The sequence below is a fragment of the Vespa mandarinia genome, chromosome 7 (assembly GCF_050613455.1).
Source record: "Vespa mandarinia isolate Hongniang chromosome 7, ASM5061345v1, whole genome shotgun sequence".
NCBI lineage: Eukaryota > Metazoa > Arthropoda > Insecta > Hymenoptera > Vespidae > Vespa > Vespa mandarinia.
Genome location: NC_140816.1, coordinates 3,637,501 through 3,655,000, shown reverse-complemented (window position 1 = coordinate 3,655,000; position 17,500 = coordinate 3,637,501). Strand labels below are relative to the sequence as shown.

General features: G+C 39.0%; 1 protein-coding gene across 9 annotated transcripts in view; it reads left to right on the top strand.

Moving 5' to 3' along the window:
• The window catches only part of LOC118440615 (uncharacterized), a 206,114-nt gene that overhangs the window by 133,482 nt on the left and 55,132 nt on the right, over positions 1-17,500 (top strand). For all 9 annotated transcript variants that reach the window (XM_085658187.1, XM_035863908.2, XM_085658185.1 and 6 more), the window contains one exon: positions 7,223-10,352. In XM_085658187.1, coding sequence (XP_085514313.1) covers positions 8,118-10,352 — 2,235 coding nt within the window. In that variant the 5' untranslated portion in view covers positions 7,223-8,117. The remainder of the gene's footprint in view (positions 1-7,222; positions 10,353-17,500) is intronic.

The window sequence follows — 17,500 nt, the reverse complement described above, 5'->3', positions numbered from 1 at the left end:
GAGAGAGTAGTCACCCCCTCCCCCTCCTCCCCCCTCTCTCTCTCTGTCTCTTTCACTCTGTTGAATAATTGAACGATCATGGAAAGCGGAATGGCGAAAGCCTGTTTCCTTTCTAGACGAGTGCTTCGCGATTGTTACCGCCTTCTCTCCGTTGGCTACGCTCTCTGGCTATGCCATCGTCGTTCGTTGTCGTTCGTTGCTGTTGCTGCTGTTGTTGCTGTCGTTGTTGTTGCCGTTGCCTTTGCTACTATTATTGCTACTGTTACTGTTACTGTTACTGTTGCAGTCGTAGTTGCAGTCACAGTCACAGTCACAGTCACGTTCTATACAACCTCTTGTACAACCTCTCCTTATCGAGATGCTTGCAGATGCAATTGCAACTTTTCACCGATTACCGATCAACTTTCTTTCTTTCTTTCTTTCTTTCTTTCTTTCTTTCTTTCTTTCTTTCTTTCTTTCTTTCTTTCTTTCTTTCTTTCTTTCTTTTTTCTTTATTTCTTTCTTTCTTTTTTCATTTTTTTTCTTTTCTTTTCTTTTTTTCTTTTTTTTTTTTTTTAACTTAATTTTTTTAGATTACAATTTATTTCATCTTATTTTATCTGAATAATTATTACAATAGCACGTGACTGTAGTCGTACGCTTCTACTTTTCTATTTTTTTAATATTTCTTTTATTTTATTGTTACAAAATTAATTACTTCGAAATCTACGTTTAAATTCTTTTTTTTTTTTTTTAGTATAATTATACTATGCTAAGCAATATACTTTAAGTACGTATAGTATAATTATGACACAAAGCACGAATAAAGTTTTAAACGATCAAACTTAAAAATTTATATAAATATTTTTGTATTGGCGATAAAAAGGAAAGAAAAATATTGGATTAATATACAAAGTTAATTACAATATAATCAAATTTGTATGTAATATTATTCGGTAGATAAATTTCACGTTTGCCCGATTTCATCTTATTTATGCGAACTACAGACCCCGCGTGCTATTATTCCACTAAGTTTATGGATCTATATTGTTATGCATACGTATACGCGCATACGTATGTTGTGTATACTCTCCGATCAAGGGGAAGTAAATCTAAACTTGCGTAATTATATAACTCTCGTTATGTATTTGCTAACTCGCGACAGATTTATGTCTTACGTACATATGTATATAATATGTGGTAGAGATATAGCGCACGTTGCACAATGCCCGTCGGTTATATCCCTACGCGACGCGGAAGTATTTTATAAGGGTCGAAAAGTTGGCTCGAAGTAGGCACACTCAAAATACAAGAACCCTCGAGAACAATGGAAATTATCGAGCGTAGAACGGCGAAACGACGTTGGTGAGTCTCAGAGGATGAGGGTGGGAGAGAGGAAAAAGGAAAAAGGGAAAAAAAATTTTTTTCTTTTGATTTTTTTTCTTGTCTTTTTCTTTTTTTTTTTTTTTTTTTTTTTTTTTTATTATTATTATTTCGAATGTAGAGATAATTTGATTGGACAGGTGTGGTGGGGCATGGAAAGGGATGGAACAGGGTTGGTTTCTCAATTTTTGGCTTGTGTTATCCGTCCAAATGGACTTTCGTAATCTAAAGTAAGAAACATATAATAATAAGGATCATTAATTCGACATCATTTTTAGTATATTATGACGTAACACTGTGCTAATTAATTTTGTAATAATAAAAATTGTCGTATCGAAATATACGTTTAATTTCAAAAATTTCCAATGTAATTTGTCAAAGAAAGATTTATTCTCAATGATATTATTCAATTTTAATGATAAATCAATACGATTAATATTCGGTTTGTAAAAGAGATATTTTGATTTATAATTTTACGATTTTATATCATTCATGGGAAATAATTATTTAATAATATTGGTAATTAATTTGATAATATGAAAAATATATTATGATCTTCTAAAAATTTAATTCAATCTTTAAAATCTTAAAAAAAAATTTTTTTTTTTTTTCATAAATTCGTCTTTATGAATAAATGTATTTCATTTCTATTCGACCTTTATGACGTCTTCGTTCATAAATTCGAAGTGACTTAATTATCATAAAGGATTTTATTTCAAAGGAAATAATATTTACTTTAAACGTTAATTTCAGTAAAAATATTTATTATATATATATACATTTTTTTTTTTTTTTTTTTTATTGACGTTTAGTTTTAATAAATTCGAAATAAACTTTATATTTTTTTTTCTTCATTTTTTTCTTTATATATATATATATATATATATATATATATATATATATATATATATAACTACTTTGTGATATATTTTGATTATCTCGTGAGTATTTTATAAGATCTTTTTGAGAAAGTTGTCGAGATGGAACGTATATATGTACATGTACATATACGTATATATGTACGAGCTCCTGTTTACAACGTCGATGACACGAAAGAACGGACAAGATGAAAGGGGGTCAAAGAGTAAAGAGAAAGGAAGAGAGATAGACGGAGAGAAAAGAGAGCAGCATCTGCCGTATTGTCAAACTTTCAGAATCATCATCGTTCGCAAGTTGACTGTTGTTAGTCCTTATACAGGCCGTTACAAAATTGATCTGTATTATATATTTTCAAGATAAAAAATTTCAAAACTCAAATAGAAATCCTAACGTTACGAGGATCATGATTATACTTTATTTCCTTTTTTTTTTTTTTTATTTCAATTTTTATTTTTTTTTCACATCGATCGCTTCGAAAACAAAAAGAACAAAAATATATATACACATATATACACGCATATAGTATATTTTTTTTTAATTTCGAACAATCCAGTATGTTGAAAGATTGAAAACATATTTGTTTTGAAACATCCTCTATATATATATATATATATATATATATATATATATATATATATGCATCGTAGGCATTGGACTTGTTCGGTTTGAGGGCATATGGTAAACGAGGCCGGTTTTTTATTATGGATATTGAAAGAGAAATGGACGTGGAGCGCGGAGAAACAGAAACGAAATATAAAGGAAGTGTAGTATATCGGGAGAAAAAGAAGAGAGAGAGAGAGAGAGAGAGAGAGAGAGAGAGAGAGAGAGAGAGAGAATGGGGAGGTGAAGAGGATGGCAGAAAAAGGAAAAGCAACGAAAAACAAGAATAAAAAGAAAAAAAAAGAAAGAAAGAGAGAAAAACAATATAAATCAAATCGCAATAACGAGTTAGTAGAGTAAACGTCTTCGTCACGCACATTGATTCGAATGAATATCACGTATTTTCTCTCTCTCTCTCTCTCTCTCTCTCTCTCTCTCTCTCTCTTTCTTTTTTTGTTCTTTTATGTTCTTTTTCTCTTTCAAAATTTTTTTTTTTCGTCGACTGGTTTTATTTTTACCATTTTATATATATATATATATATATATATATATATATATATACATATATATATATTTTTTTTTTCGTCACTCGTTTCATAAATACTATGCACCGTTTCTTAGTCATATCGTCGTTGATTGTAGATTTTCTCTCTCTCTCTCTCTCTCTCTCTCTCTCTCTCTCTCTCTCTCTCTCTCTCTCTCTCTCTCTCTTTCTCTCGTTTTCTGTTTAAAAATTTTTACAAAGGAAAAAAGAAAATATATATATATATATATTATATATAGAAATTTCACACTGATATCAGCGATAAACTTTATAACGTACATTTAAGATCTTAATCCCTGGGCATTTAATTAAAGTAGTTAAGAGATCTTTCCCGTCTCCCTCCGAAGGAAGGAAGTTACAGTAGCGTCGTTAGCATAAACGATTGCCTCTTCCTGCTTTCTACCTTGCATGTGTAATACTAACCGAGTCATTAAAACTGACAGACAAAGGAAAGAAGAGGAATGCCTCATCCTACGAACGTCTATATTAATCTTTTACGATCTAATATAAGGCTACTGTAAAGTGAAAAGCTCAGACCGTCATCATTTTATTATTATTATTATTATCATCATTAATATTATTGTTACTATTATTATTATTATTATTATTATTATTATTATTATTATTATTATTATTATTATTATTATTAATATTATTATTAATATTATTAACATTGCTAATTGCAAAGATCGTCAAAATATCATGTACGCGTTACGTAGAGTAACGAGAAACTTTATATTTTTTGAACGTACTTCTCGTTCTATTCATTTATTTATTTTTTAATTATTACAAAGAATTGAAGATTTTTAATTATGTAAATTGATATTAGAAAATTTAGCTTTGGTGTTCAAAGATATTCTTTTTCCTTTTTTTTTTTTCTTTTTTTTTTTTTTTGTCCAAAATTAATTAATTTTTTGTAAATCTTTTTTCAACCTACTACAAAATATAAGATTTAATTACGTGAAACAAGCAAAGAACCGTTCATGGGTCAAAGCGATTAAACTCAACTTTTGAATTTTTGACAAAACTTTCGTTCCAAAAGTGCCTTACCATCGACACATTACTTTTTTTTTTTTTACATATCGTATAAATTCCCTTAATAATTAACTGCTTAATAACATCAAATGACAAAATATTTCATGATCGTTGAGTAATATAAATTTACTGTTCAACTTTGTCAATTTTATCTACTTTCTGTTTTATGAAACTAATTCGTTTGGCAAACGATTAATTAAAATATGACTTACAAGGATTATCGATTTAATTTGAATATTTTAACATATGCATTTATAACACACAGATACACACACACACACACACACACGTATGAAAGGAGATACATAATAAATAAATTTATTGTTTGCAAGTCACGTATCTCGATTTAATTTGTGTGTTTATTATAATACGTTTATATATTCAGCAATAAACAAGGAATTGACGCGATTAAGATGACTAATCTGAAATACGCAATGGGTAATTTAAACTATGTGCATCCTGGTAGAAATCTAATACCTTATTGTTTGTTATCCGTATATCTATTTCTCTTTTTCTTTTGGTCGTAAGATAAGACTGATACAAAGCTATTGCGATTAAACGTCTTTTCCTGTGTAATGCCACGAGATCTCGTCAAACGTCGAAGTAGATCGAGTTACGTTTATATTTTTTCAGTTTGTTAGAAGAGAGTCACGGATATGTGAGTCATACGATCGAACCACGAAGCATATCCTATCTGAGAACGCGTGTAATCGGAGAACTTGTGAAATCCATTAGGGTCTCATACTAAATAGATTTTGATGATATGACAAGATATCATCACCATTCATTTCTTTTTTGTTCTTCCTCCTCCTTCTCCTCTAACCCCACCCCTCCAATCACTCCTATCTCTCACTGATCTGATATATTTTAAAAAACCGATAAGAGTTACAGAAGAGTATTCGATGGTTCGACAACGATTAAATTGATTTCAACGTGTATCGATAAGAAATTAATTTATTTATTTAATTTATTAAAATCTCTCACAATTGAGATTTAACAAAATGATTCCTTGAAAGATTTCGTTAATCATTATAATCCGCTATCTTATCGATTTATCATCGTAAAAAATTAAATAAACTTATTAACGATACAAGTAGTATTATATTCTTTATTATCTACATATAGTATCTAATGATATATTAGAATATAGTATGTATATTAACGTAGAGATAAAAAATAGAACTATTGAAATTCTGACATTAGTATTTAGGAGAGAAACAATAATGCATTACTAGATCACTTTTGCTTGGGATGATCATACCGATCGAAATATGTTTGCGAATGTCCTTATCGTCGTATCGGGTCTTAACAGAGAATCCATGGGTCAACGTGTTGTACCAATCGAATCGGAGTAAACTCTATCTCAACGGGTGGCAATAGACTTCATTGATGTCATTACGATCGGGGTTTAGCGGAAGCGAGTGGTGTGGAACAGGAGCAAATAGTTTGGGTTTACCAATTGTTCTCTCAGGCATGTCGTCGATCTCCCATTCATGGAATCGCTCTACCGATAGCGAAGGACAACCTGCTGGATTGCGTCCTCGATGACCTTTTCACCGATCGAACGAACGATTGTCGTGCTAATTCCATTGAATATCTCAAACCAATTCGAATGTTTCTATTTAATCGAAGACGACGTATCTATCTTTATTACTTGTAAAAGGAAAAAATATAGGAGTATGAAGAAGAAGGAGGAAAGAACAAAAGAGAACAAATAATGCAACGGATCAAAACAAAACTTTAATTAGATCAAAATTGTCTTTGGCGTTCATTAAGAAGAATCAATTTCATTAGGAAATTCCTTGCACGAATGTATATCAAGTGTTAAATAGGATAACGTCAGATTCTAAAAGGGTAAATTTGAAGCTACTTCTGAAACAATAGAATAGGGGTTGGTCGAGAGTCACCCAAAGGAAGAGAGAACATCATCTTGGTCGTTGAATAGAATAGTGTTTAACGGTAAATCGTCGACCGGTTAACGTCCACATAAATTAGTAAAGAGAGAGACAGAGAAAGAGAGAGAGAGAGAGAGAGAGAGAGAGAGAGAGAGAGAGAGAGAGAAAACAGGCTGACTGTTGGACAGCTGATCGATGGTCAGTAGTTAGCATGTATATAACCGCGAGAAAATGATAGGAGGAGGAGGGTGGAGGTTGGGTTTTCGCGGTCGAGGGGTTAGAAGGAAAGGAAGAGAGGATGCCGATGGAGATGGTGTAGATAGTAGTAGTGGTGGTAGTATTAGTAGGGGGGAGGGATTGGTCTTTCTCGCGCGGCCAGCCGTCTCCGATGCCGAACGAACGTTTGGACGATGGCCAAAATGCCGCCGGTAAAATTAATCGTTCCCTGACACGAATTCCTCTCTAAGTGGGAATACCAATTTGTAGACGAGGAAGAGAGAGAAAGAGAGAGAGAGCGAGAAATAAAGGGAAATAGGCAGATCGTGAAAGGGTTGTTTTCTAAACACGTAATTATATCGAATCCACGGTTAACAAGCTACTTTACTGTACGCGGGCATATACTCTTTGGACTCTCCCTCTACTCTCCTCCCCTCTCTCTCTCATACTGTTAAACAACGTACTCGTTGATTATTGGCCGTCACCCAAAAGCCCCATCCGCGACTTTATCTCGAAGGCAGCGTTGTTTATGATCACGATATAACTACAAAGGATGTCTTTCGAAGTTAATACGTGGTTCGCTGATAAAGCATCAAACGTTACGAGCATAATACTTGTTTATCCGATAATCTAGCTTTTGCAAACAAAGTTTCCAAGTTATGACGAAGTTCGTTTCTCCATCTTGTTACAGATTCGACTTACTACGAGACGTGGTTTAACTTGGCATGGAAGAAAGATCGTAGAGAAATCGCGTGACCGGTGACTAAAAAAAATGGAGCGACTGTTGTGAATCCAGGAAGGAAGGAAGGAAGGACGGACGGACGGACGGAAGGAAGGAAGGAAGGAAGAAAGAAAGAAAGAAAGGAATTAAAAGAAGCTGGGATCTCGAGCGATCTTGGCGAGGCTCCCAAATATCTCTGGTGTTATCGGATAACATCGCAAAAAGAAAAGAAATTCGTAATAAGATTCGTCGAGTTTGTGTCGGTGATGTGTCGTGATAGGTGGTGACCCCGTGTTCGTGGCCCCGTGAGGGCGTAATCGTCAGTGTTTTATGTGTCGATGGTGCAAAGGAGTCTATACGTTGGATCTAAAAAGGTTTGGGATTATCCAGGATATATGTAGCATATAAATTCGAATATATATATATCAACGGAATCACAAGAGGGAGAGTGAGAAGAGAAGGAGGTGTATAAAAAGGTGTTTTTGCGCAAAAAAAAGAAAGAGTTGCTATTGTGTAGAGAGAGCGAGAGAGAGAGGGAGAGAAAGAGAGGGAGAGAAAGAGAGCGAGAGAAAGAGAGAGAGAGAAAGAGAGAGAGAGAGAGAGAGAGAGAGAAAGAGAGAGAGAGAGAGAGAGAGAAAGAGAGAGAGTGAGAAGTGTGCGCGCGCGGGTCTTGTTTGGATATCAAGAACACCAAAGGAGTAGCCGCGGGGTAAGTGATGTGTTCGATGGACGAGGCGCGTCTCGCGGGCGGTGGTCGGGGTAAAACGAACGCGTGTCGCTCGCGCTGCCATTATTCGGGATCCGTGAGAAAAGGCGGGCAGTCGGTGATCAGGCTGGCGGGTGCCGGGGAAACGTTTCCAAGGGCATGGCGACCACGCCACTAGGCGGTCGCCTCCCTAACGTTAACCGCAAAGGACCATCCCCGTGTATCGGTGGTGGTGGTGCTAGTAGTAACGGCAACATCAACAACAACAACCACAGCAGCAACGTTAGTAGCAGCAACGGTGGCAACATCAACGGCAACAACGGTAGCCTTAGTAGCAGCAGCAACAGCGGTGGTGGTAGTAGTAGTAGTAGTAACGGTGGCGGCAACAACAACAACAGCGGATGCAATAGCAGCAGCAACAACAGCATAGGAAGTAATATCAATAACAACAACGGTGGTAGTCAGAGAAGGCAAGAACGTAACACGATCGGGAGAGATCATCATCGGCATCACCACCATCATCATCATCATCACCATCATCACCATCATCATCATCATCAAGGTCGAGACAAGTCAGGAGCAGCGGTAGCCGCGCCGACATCGTCCTCCACCTCCTCTATTACCTCTATCTCTTCTTCGTCCGGTTCATCCTCCTCTTCTATCTCTTCCTCCTCCTCCTCCTCCACCTCGTCGTCGTCGTCGTCGTTGTCGTCTAGCAGTGCGTGCCAGCAGCGCGAGGCTAAAACAAGCACGGTGGCTGCTAACGCCGGTGAGCTGGATCCGGCCGCGACTAATGCGACCAACAACTTCGAGTACGACGACAACGAATGGGACATTGGCATAGGAGATCTTATAATCGATCTTGATGCGGACATTGAGAAGACGAGGGACGAGAAACTGAGCTCCTCGGGGACAGGCATGGCTTCTACGCCTGCCTCGGCAGCATCGGCCACGAATAATCCGAATCATCATCATCTTCAAAACTCAGTGTCAGCTTTGAACTCGTCTAACTCGTCCAACTCGGTATCCGGAGTCGTATCGTCTGGCGTAGTATCGAACGCGGTTAATCAGTCATCGTCCTCGTTATCGTCCAATTCGAATTCGTCGAACTCGTCTAACGTCTCGTCGTCCTCGTCGTCCTCCTCAGGCTCGTCCTCGTCGTCGTCCTCCTCCTCTTCGAACTCTTCCTCGTCCGGTGGTGCCGGTGGTGGTTGCGTCGTCGGTAATTCGGGAAACGGCCGAGCCCAAAGCCCCTGTAGCTTAGGCGCAGGTGGCAACGCTCCTACGGCGAACGGGCCGATCGTCATCGGCGGTAACAACGGTACTGGTAACAATCAGACGAGCAACGGTTCGACCTCTTCGCAGGTGCAGCAGCTAGTTACGGGAGGAAAGCAAGGGTCCGCGACTGTAGTGGGCGCGGTAAACGCCGTGGTACACGGTAACGCCGGAAATCCCGGCAAGATGGCCGTTGAACATTCGGCGACCGTCGACAAGGGCCTCAAGATGAAGATCAAGCGTACGAAGCCCGGCACGAAGAGCAGCGAGGCCAAGCACGAGATCGTTAAGTCAAACGAGATCAATGGTACGGCCTCCTCCCAGGATAGCAACAACGGATCTTCCCAATCGTCGAGCTCAACGTCGGGTTCGGCGACATCGGGCTCATCGTCGACCTCCGTCGGGCAAAACTCTCAAAATTCGGAGTGTGTAAGCGGTGCGGGTGGTGGTAGTGGTGGTGGTGGTGCCGGTGGTGGAAGTGGTGCTGGTAGTGGTGGTAGTGGTGGTAGTGGTGCCGGTGGTGCCGGCGGCGGTGGTAGCGGTACCACGGCCGGTCAAACCGGTGCCACCGGACAATCGTCTTCCTCGAACAAATCTAAACCCAGCCATTCGCCGGCCTCGGCGACCGGGACGGGAAACGCGCAGTCCTCGACGGCGGGCTCGAAGCGTGGCTCGAGCGGACATCGCCGTGAAAAGGCTCGTGACAAGCACGAGAAACCACAGAACAATCACGCGCCGCAACAATCGAAACCGGAGATGAACGGAACGGCGAGGCCGCCGGCACCTCAGAGTCAAAACTCGGCGGGACAGGCAACCCAGTCGCAGGGACCGACGCCGGCAGCGACGGCGCCTCAACAGACTCAGGGACCACCGCCTAGCTCAAGGACGGGCTTTTCTGTCTCGCAAGGAGCCGGACCACCGGCAACTAGCGCCGCGGCGCCATGTCCTCCGCCGAGCCCGGCCAGCGCAACGGCAGCTGGGGCCCCGGCCAAGCCGGAACAGACCAAGGTGGCCTCCGTACCGGGACCACCCCTTACTACGCCGGCCGAGGAGGCCATGGACACTGCGGCTAGTCCTCCTCCGGCCAAAAAGATGAAGACGTCCAATACGGAACCAAAGGTAAAACAGCCTTTCCGGTAACTTCGACAGCCTCTACCGACACCTATACCATCTATACCTCTTTTTCATTCAAAACTCGTGCGTTTCCAACGTCGAACGTCGCCAACACTGAACATACAGTTATTTCTCCTTTAGCCATATATAAGACATTTTATCGTTTTCACGTGGGTTCTCGACCGACTACTATATGCGAGAGTCCACGCAATCGGCTTGGATTTCTCAAATACAACGACGATGTTAATTAGTCCACGGGAAACACGGATAATGTAATGAATCAGCCGCACAGTCGGCTTTTCATTTACCTCTCGCGTGTTACCGCTGCTGCTACTACTGCCGTTGCTGTTACTACTACTACTACTGCTACTACTACTACTACTACTGCTACTACTACTACTACTACTACTACTTCTACTACTACCTACCTACTACTATTATTGTTACTACTGCTGCTGCTACTGTTACTACTCCTACAATCAACCGCTGCCTACCGTTCAACGAAAGTCGTTTTAAAATCGCCGTTTTGTTCCTCGAAATCATTTTATGATAGACACTCTAATGGAATGAAACGAGAGTTCCACGCGTTGATTTGAAAACTTTGACAACATCCCTTTCGTCGAATTTTTTTTCTTCTTCTTCTTCTTCTTCTTTTTTTTATTTATTTTAATTCGATGTGCATCGAGAGGGATCGAGATCAAATTCTCTTTCTCTCTCTCTCTTTATCTCTCTCTCTCTCTCATTTCTCCCCTCTCGTTCTTCCCCTTTCTATGTCTCTCTTTCTCTCTTTCTCTTTTCAGAAAGCTCTCGTAAATCCTGCTACATATCGTTTCTTGATCCGTCCGTCAAAAGCCGTGCATTATTTCCCCTCGAAAAGGTCTCTAACGTTATCCGATTTTACGCTCGGCCGCACGCGCCGAGCCAGTTGAGCTTCGACACTAGGCCAACACAAATTTTTCACTTGGAACGCTCTTTATCCCGAGTAGGATGAGAGAGAGAGAAAGAGAGGTGAGGATGGGGTGGGTGGGGGGCGCTAGTTATCCTTTTCAACCAATGGAAATACTAAACCTTGGAGATTCAGAAATCACAGTAAGAAATATTTCTAAGAAATAAAAAAGAAAATCAACGAGGAGAATATATTTATTTTCTTTTTTCTTCTCGTTCTTCTTTTTCTTTTTTCTTTCTTTTTATTTCTTTTTTCCTTTTTTTTCTGACAAAGATCAACGAAGGCTTCAGTCACCTTGGCACACATCGACTCGTTCTCTCTCTCTCTCTCTCTCCTTACCTTCCGATCTCGCATTTCTCGCGTATATCCGTTAGAGTAGTAGCATGTAAAAAACATTCATACCACATATATGTGTGTGAGAGCATGTGTACGCGCGTGTGGGAACGAACCGATGTAAGGTCGTCGTACGTGTCGCGTTGTTGTGTGACCGCGTTACACGTCCGTCGTTCGTGATAAAATGATTGGATTTTGTTGTCATCTTTTATCATACCTTTAGTCTTATCTGTGTATATTCGAATATACATATATGTACGTATACTCGAGTGGTTTGGATATATATATATATATATATATATATATATATATGTATATGTGTGTGTGTGTGTGTGTGTCGAGTGAAAATATATCGTCGATTGGCCGTTATCGAATTTTGATAGCTAGTCGTTCCAAGTACAATGGCCCTTTGTTCGAAGACTGTCTCGTGACAGATCGTTTCTGATGTGGGTAGAATCCTAAGTACGATAGAGTTTCTTTCGATTTTTGAAACGCGATATCTTTCACGTCGAATGTTACTTCGTAAAATCTACGACCAGGAGATCGTACGTCTAAATCTCAAAACGTATGACGTCTTTGTATTTGTATTTGTATGTGTTCATTCTTCGGTCTGTTTGTACTCGATATCTCGAAAATAATATTGGAGATATTTTAGTCGGAATTTAATTCAACATTTATTTTTTAATAATTTACATTTGAGCATTCTATATATATGTGTGTGTGTGTGTGTGTGTGTGTGTGTGTGTGTGTGTGTTCGTATAAATGGTCGTCCCGTTTAATATCCCTCATATTTGAATATGTTTCAGCAGCATACGTTATATCGATGATCGATTTTTTTTTACCTTCCCCTTCGCCCCCTTCGTGTCCAATTTAAATGATTCGCCCGAATTCGTTAGAAATTTTGTTTAATATCAATAAATGATATATAAATCGAAAGTTCTCTATAATTTGACGAAGTTAAATACTTTGGATTGGGGCGTGTGGCGGTGCGTGGAGTGGTGGAACCGGGGCGGGGGGGGGGATACGTTTGTACAAACTTTCTTTTTTGTTTATTTATCTTTTTATACTTTTATTATTCAGATATATCGAAGTAAATATCTAAAATATTTCTATACTTACTCTGGGAATACCCTTTTGTATGTACTAATCCCATCGAATCATTGGTCAATTATATTTTTTCGAGATAACATTTAACATATTCAACGATCTTAATTATTTTTGAAAGAGAAATTTAACGTAGAAGTTTCTACGACACGTGAAAATAATTGCGATTCTTCTTTAAATCATAAAACCACGATGGAAGTTAACTCGTTTTTCTCCTCGTCTAATAAAAAAATAAAACGTGAAAGATGAAAGTTACGTTCTTTCTCGTTCGCATTTCTGCATACTCGACTTCAAGGGAAGGGAGCAAAAAAAAAAAAAGAAATAAAGAAAGAAATAAAGAATGAAATAAAGAATGAAATAAAGAAAGAAAGAAAGAAAGAAAGAAAGAAATAAAGAAAGAAAAAGAAAGAAGGAATTTGATCTCTGTCGAAGCTCTTTTCTTCTCATTCGATCATATCGATCGATTCGATCATTCGATCATATATAGATGATAATCCCGAAGATAAAAAAAGAAAAAAAAAAAAAAAGAAAAGGAAAAAGAAAAAAAGAAAAAACAGGAACCTCTAGAGGAGAGAGGCTAAGAAGTTAGAAAAATAAACGAAAATGATTGAAGAGCGTGGATCAATGTCAATCGGACGATCCGATCAACACGTCGTAGAAAGGGACGTCGTGATCTAGATCGTATACGGTAAACGGTGGAATGGGTAGAGTTGGGTGGTGAGTAGTTGGTTGAGGTGGGGAAGGAGGGGGGGACAGTGAAAGAGGGAGAAGGCGGGGGGAATGTTGTACGTAAGAAAAGGAACTGTGGTGGGAAGGAGAGGTAGGGGGGGATATTATAGACTTGTGCGTGCTCGCACTTCTCAGTCAATTACGAGACGAGTCTCTACGCTCATTAGCATTAGTCCGTGCACCGCACGTGCGTTTCCACGCGAGGAACAACATGTATAGTTCTGGATTCCAGCTGTCGAGAGTTCCTTTTAAAGAGAAAGAGAAAGAAAGAGGGAGGATGTATGTATGTGTATGTATACGTATGTGTGAGGGAAGGAGGGAGAGAGAGAGAGAGAGAGAGACAAAACAAGACTCTAAAGCAGTATTCTCCAAGTCAAAGCAAACCTAATTGGATCGACGACCGTCTACGAATAATACGAGTCGTACGAAACAACACTCTAATCGCGTTTCAACTAAAAACCTTTCTTTTTCTTTTCTTTTTTTCTTTTCTTTTTTCTTTTTTTTTTTTTTTTGTATTTTATTTTTCCTTTTTCTTTTTTAAGCTTACGTAGATACGTATGTAATATAATATTTTATATTTTCACGATTTTTCTCTTTTTTCTTTTCTTTCATTTTTTGTTCTTTTCAAAACTATCGATTTGTTGTTATCATCTGATACGATTTATATATATATATTACGTGCGCGCGCGCGCGCGTGTGTGTGTGTGTGTGTGTGTGTGTGTGTGTGTGCAGTATGTTCGTTAAAAATGGAATCCTGTATTAATCAAGCGAGCCGTGATAAAATATTTTAAATTCCGTGTTTCATGTTCATTGCAGAAACATGTTAATGATTGTATAGATAACAAAATTTTAGATTTTGGATCGATAAGCATCGATATCCTGAAAATCTCTTTATGCGTTGATGAAATGAGAAAAAAAAATGGAATCTGTTTCTTTATCTCTATCAATATCTCTCTCTCTCTCTCTCTCTCTCTCTCTATCTATCTATCTATCTCTTTCTTTTTATACTTTTTTTTTCATTGATTTCGTGCCCATAACAGCTGATTCGAGATTTCCGATCATCAAATTCACGTCGAATGAGTGCAACATACATACATACATATATACATATATGTATATGTATATATACATGTATATATACACGTATATATTATGTCCTCTATGTACATATATTTAGATAGAAAAAGAGGAAGATCAACTTGCAGGAAAGGCCAGGGATTTGCTTCGGTCGCACGACGCGTCGTTTGGCAAATATTTTTGATCGCACCCCAGACTGCGAATTGACGTTTATCGACGTTCGCTAAGGGGGTGGAACGAGGGTGAAACCAGACTCGGTACATGGAGGGTGGATCTCTCGTGGCACCCGACGTGCAACCTACCAAAGCTGAATCTCTCTCTCTTTTTCTCTCGCGTTCTCTCTTTCTCTCTCTCTCTCTCTCTGTCTCTCTCTCTCTCTCTCTCTCTCTTTTTTTGCTTCAGGGGAAATAATCTACCCCCTTTTGTACATAGTTTCATCATACGTATATACGTGAAGTCTATATAATGGATACACATACGTTCCACCTACACTGTTTCGACGTTCGTCGATACCATCGCGTTTATTTACATTTTGCAACGCTTCCATTATTTCATCCTCTCTTTCTCTCTCGCTCGTTTCTCTCGTTTCTCTTTCTTTCATTCGTTATTTTTTGTTGAATTATTTCAACACCTATTCTCCGCTCTCTCGCTTTCGCTCCCTTTTTTTTCTTTTTTTATTTTCTTTTTTTTTATTTTTTTCTTTTTTTTTCTTTTTTTTTTATTTTATTTTTATTATTATTATTATTGTCGTTGTTTCCTTTTCCCTTTTTTCCTTTTTTTTATTTTCTTTTTTTTTTTTGTTGTTTTTTTTCCCCTCGTTTTATTTCTCCTCACATACACATTTTTGATAATTTCATAATAAACGCTCGACGTACAACGGCATTTCTGTAAAATCATTCGACACTCAGCGTTATACATATGTAGATACAAAAGCGAGCCTCGATGGATTACAGTGATGATTGTTTACGTTTTCTCTATTCTTTTTCATTGTTATTAGGATTTTAATTCTTTGTCAATTCTTCTTTCTCATTTTTCCTTTTCATTCCCTTTAATCGTATTGTTTTTGTTTATTTTTCGACGTTAAATAAATAAGAGATTATCTCGATCGCAAACGAAAAAAGAAAGAATGAAAAAGCGTAGAAAAGAAGAAGAGGAAAGGAAAAAGGAAATAGGTTACTTTTGTCATTATCTATCTTAGATTACGACAAATAGAAGAAGGGTGAGGTGGTGAGGTCAGAGTGGGTGGATGGATGGGTGGGGGGAGAAGGTCAAAAGAGAAGAAAAGATTTATTTAGACGTTCTTTATGATATCGTCCTCGTTACAGTTGGTAGAACAGGAAGTAGAGAAGATTCACCGTTAGAGAGTTTCTCTCGTACTCGCGACAAACGACTACCTCCTAAAATTACTTTCCGCTTGGAAAATTTCCTTCCTTCCTTCCTTCCTTCCTTCCTTCCTATCTTCCTATCTTCCTATCTTCCTTTCCTATCTACCTTATCACGACGATGTACTTCTAAAGAAAGATTATATATATATATATATAAACACACACACACACATATATATATATATAGAATGTAAGTATGTCGTCGTCTAAGATCGCAACGCGAGCGAATCACTAGAAATTACTGATTTGTCACGCACCAACGAACCGTGCGAAGTAATCAAGTACTTACATAAATACATCCATAGACAAGGATTATTATCTCTTAAGTTATCGCATGTCTTGATGATTCGTGAGGAGGATGGACGAAGAGGGGGAAATTATTCGTATAGGTGTATTCGAGAGGAACTAGGAGAGAGAGAGAGAGAGAGAGATTCATCGAGCGAGAATAGAAACGACGGGGAACCTACAACAAAAAAGGAGAAGAACAAGAATAAGAAGAAAGATCCATTCTGTAGAGCATGGCTGATAGGTGGTTAAAGATAAGCATCAAGAGATAGAGATAACGAGCGGGCGAGCAAAAGAGAGAAAGAGAGAGATTCGCAGTGAAAGGCCGCGAACGCTTGTTTTCATCGCGTTTCTCGTACCTCCATTTTGCTCTCTCTCTCTCTCTCTCTCTCTCTCTCTCTCTCTCTCTCTCTCTCTCTCTCTCTTTCTATCTATCTATCTCTATCTCTCTCATTCTGGTATCCCGGCCAGCTTTTCGCAGGATTGGACTCTGGCAGGCTTGATTGGTCCACCCGAGAGGATGGAAAAAGAGTGAGAAAGATGGATGAAGAGAGAGAAAGAGAGAGAGAGAGAGAGAGAGAGGAGGGATGGAGGAGAATGAGGGAGGAGAAGATATCAACGTGTTCGTAGTGGTGTCTATGTTAGTGTGTATCAACGAACACGAGAGAGAGGGAGAGAGAGAGAGAGAGAGAAAGAGAGAAGAGAGGGTTGGTCTCGCGTTGTCAGCGACGCGCGGCTGCTTTGAGTAAAATTGGAATTTTGAGAGAGAAAGATAGAGATAGAGATAGAGATAGAGATAGAGATAGAGGGAAAGAGAAACAGAAAGAGAGATAGATAGAAATAGAGAGAGATGGTTGAATGAGGGTGGTGGCTTCAGCAGCAGCAGCAGCAGCAGCAGCGGCAGCAGCAGCAGTAGCAGTAGCAGTAGCACGGTGGCGACGCCACTACGAGCGCTGTTAGAGGGGTAAGAGGACTTGGAAAGAGGGATGAAAGAGGGGGTGGGTGCTGACACCGCGGCGTGAGGTAGGGGTGGCCGGGCGAAGGGGGTGAAATCAATACTCTGCGGTCTCCGCCCTCAGGAGTACACGGATGAATACACGGACAAACACGAGCGTCGCCGACTTCGTCGTCGTCGTTGTCGTCGTCGTCGTAATAGTAGAAGAAGTAGTAGTAGTAGCAGTAGCAGTGGTAGTAATAGTAATAGTAGTAGTCGTCGTCGTAGTCGCCAGTGACGACGCCGTTTGTCGTCTTTCGTCTTTCCAGACTTCCGTAATGCCTCGCTCTCCTCTCTCTCT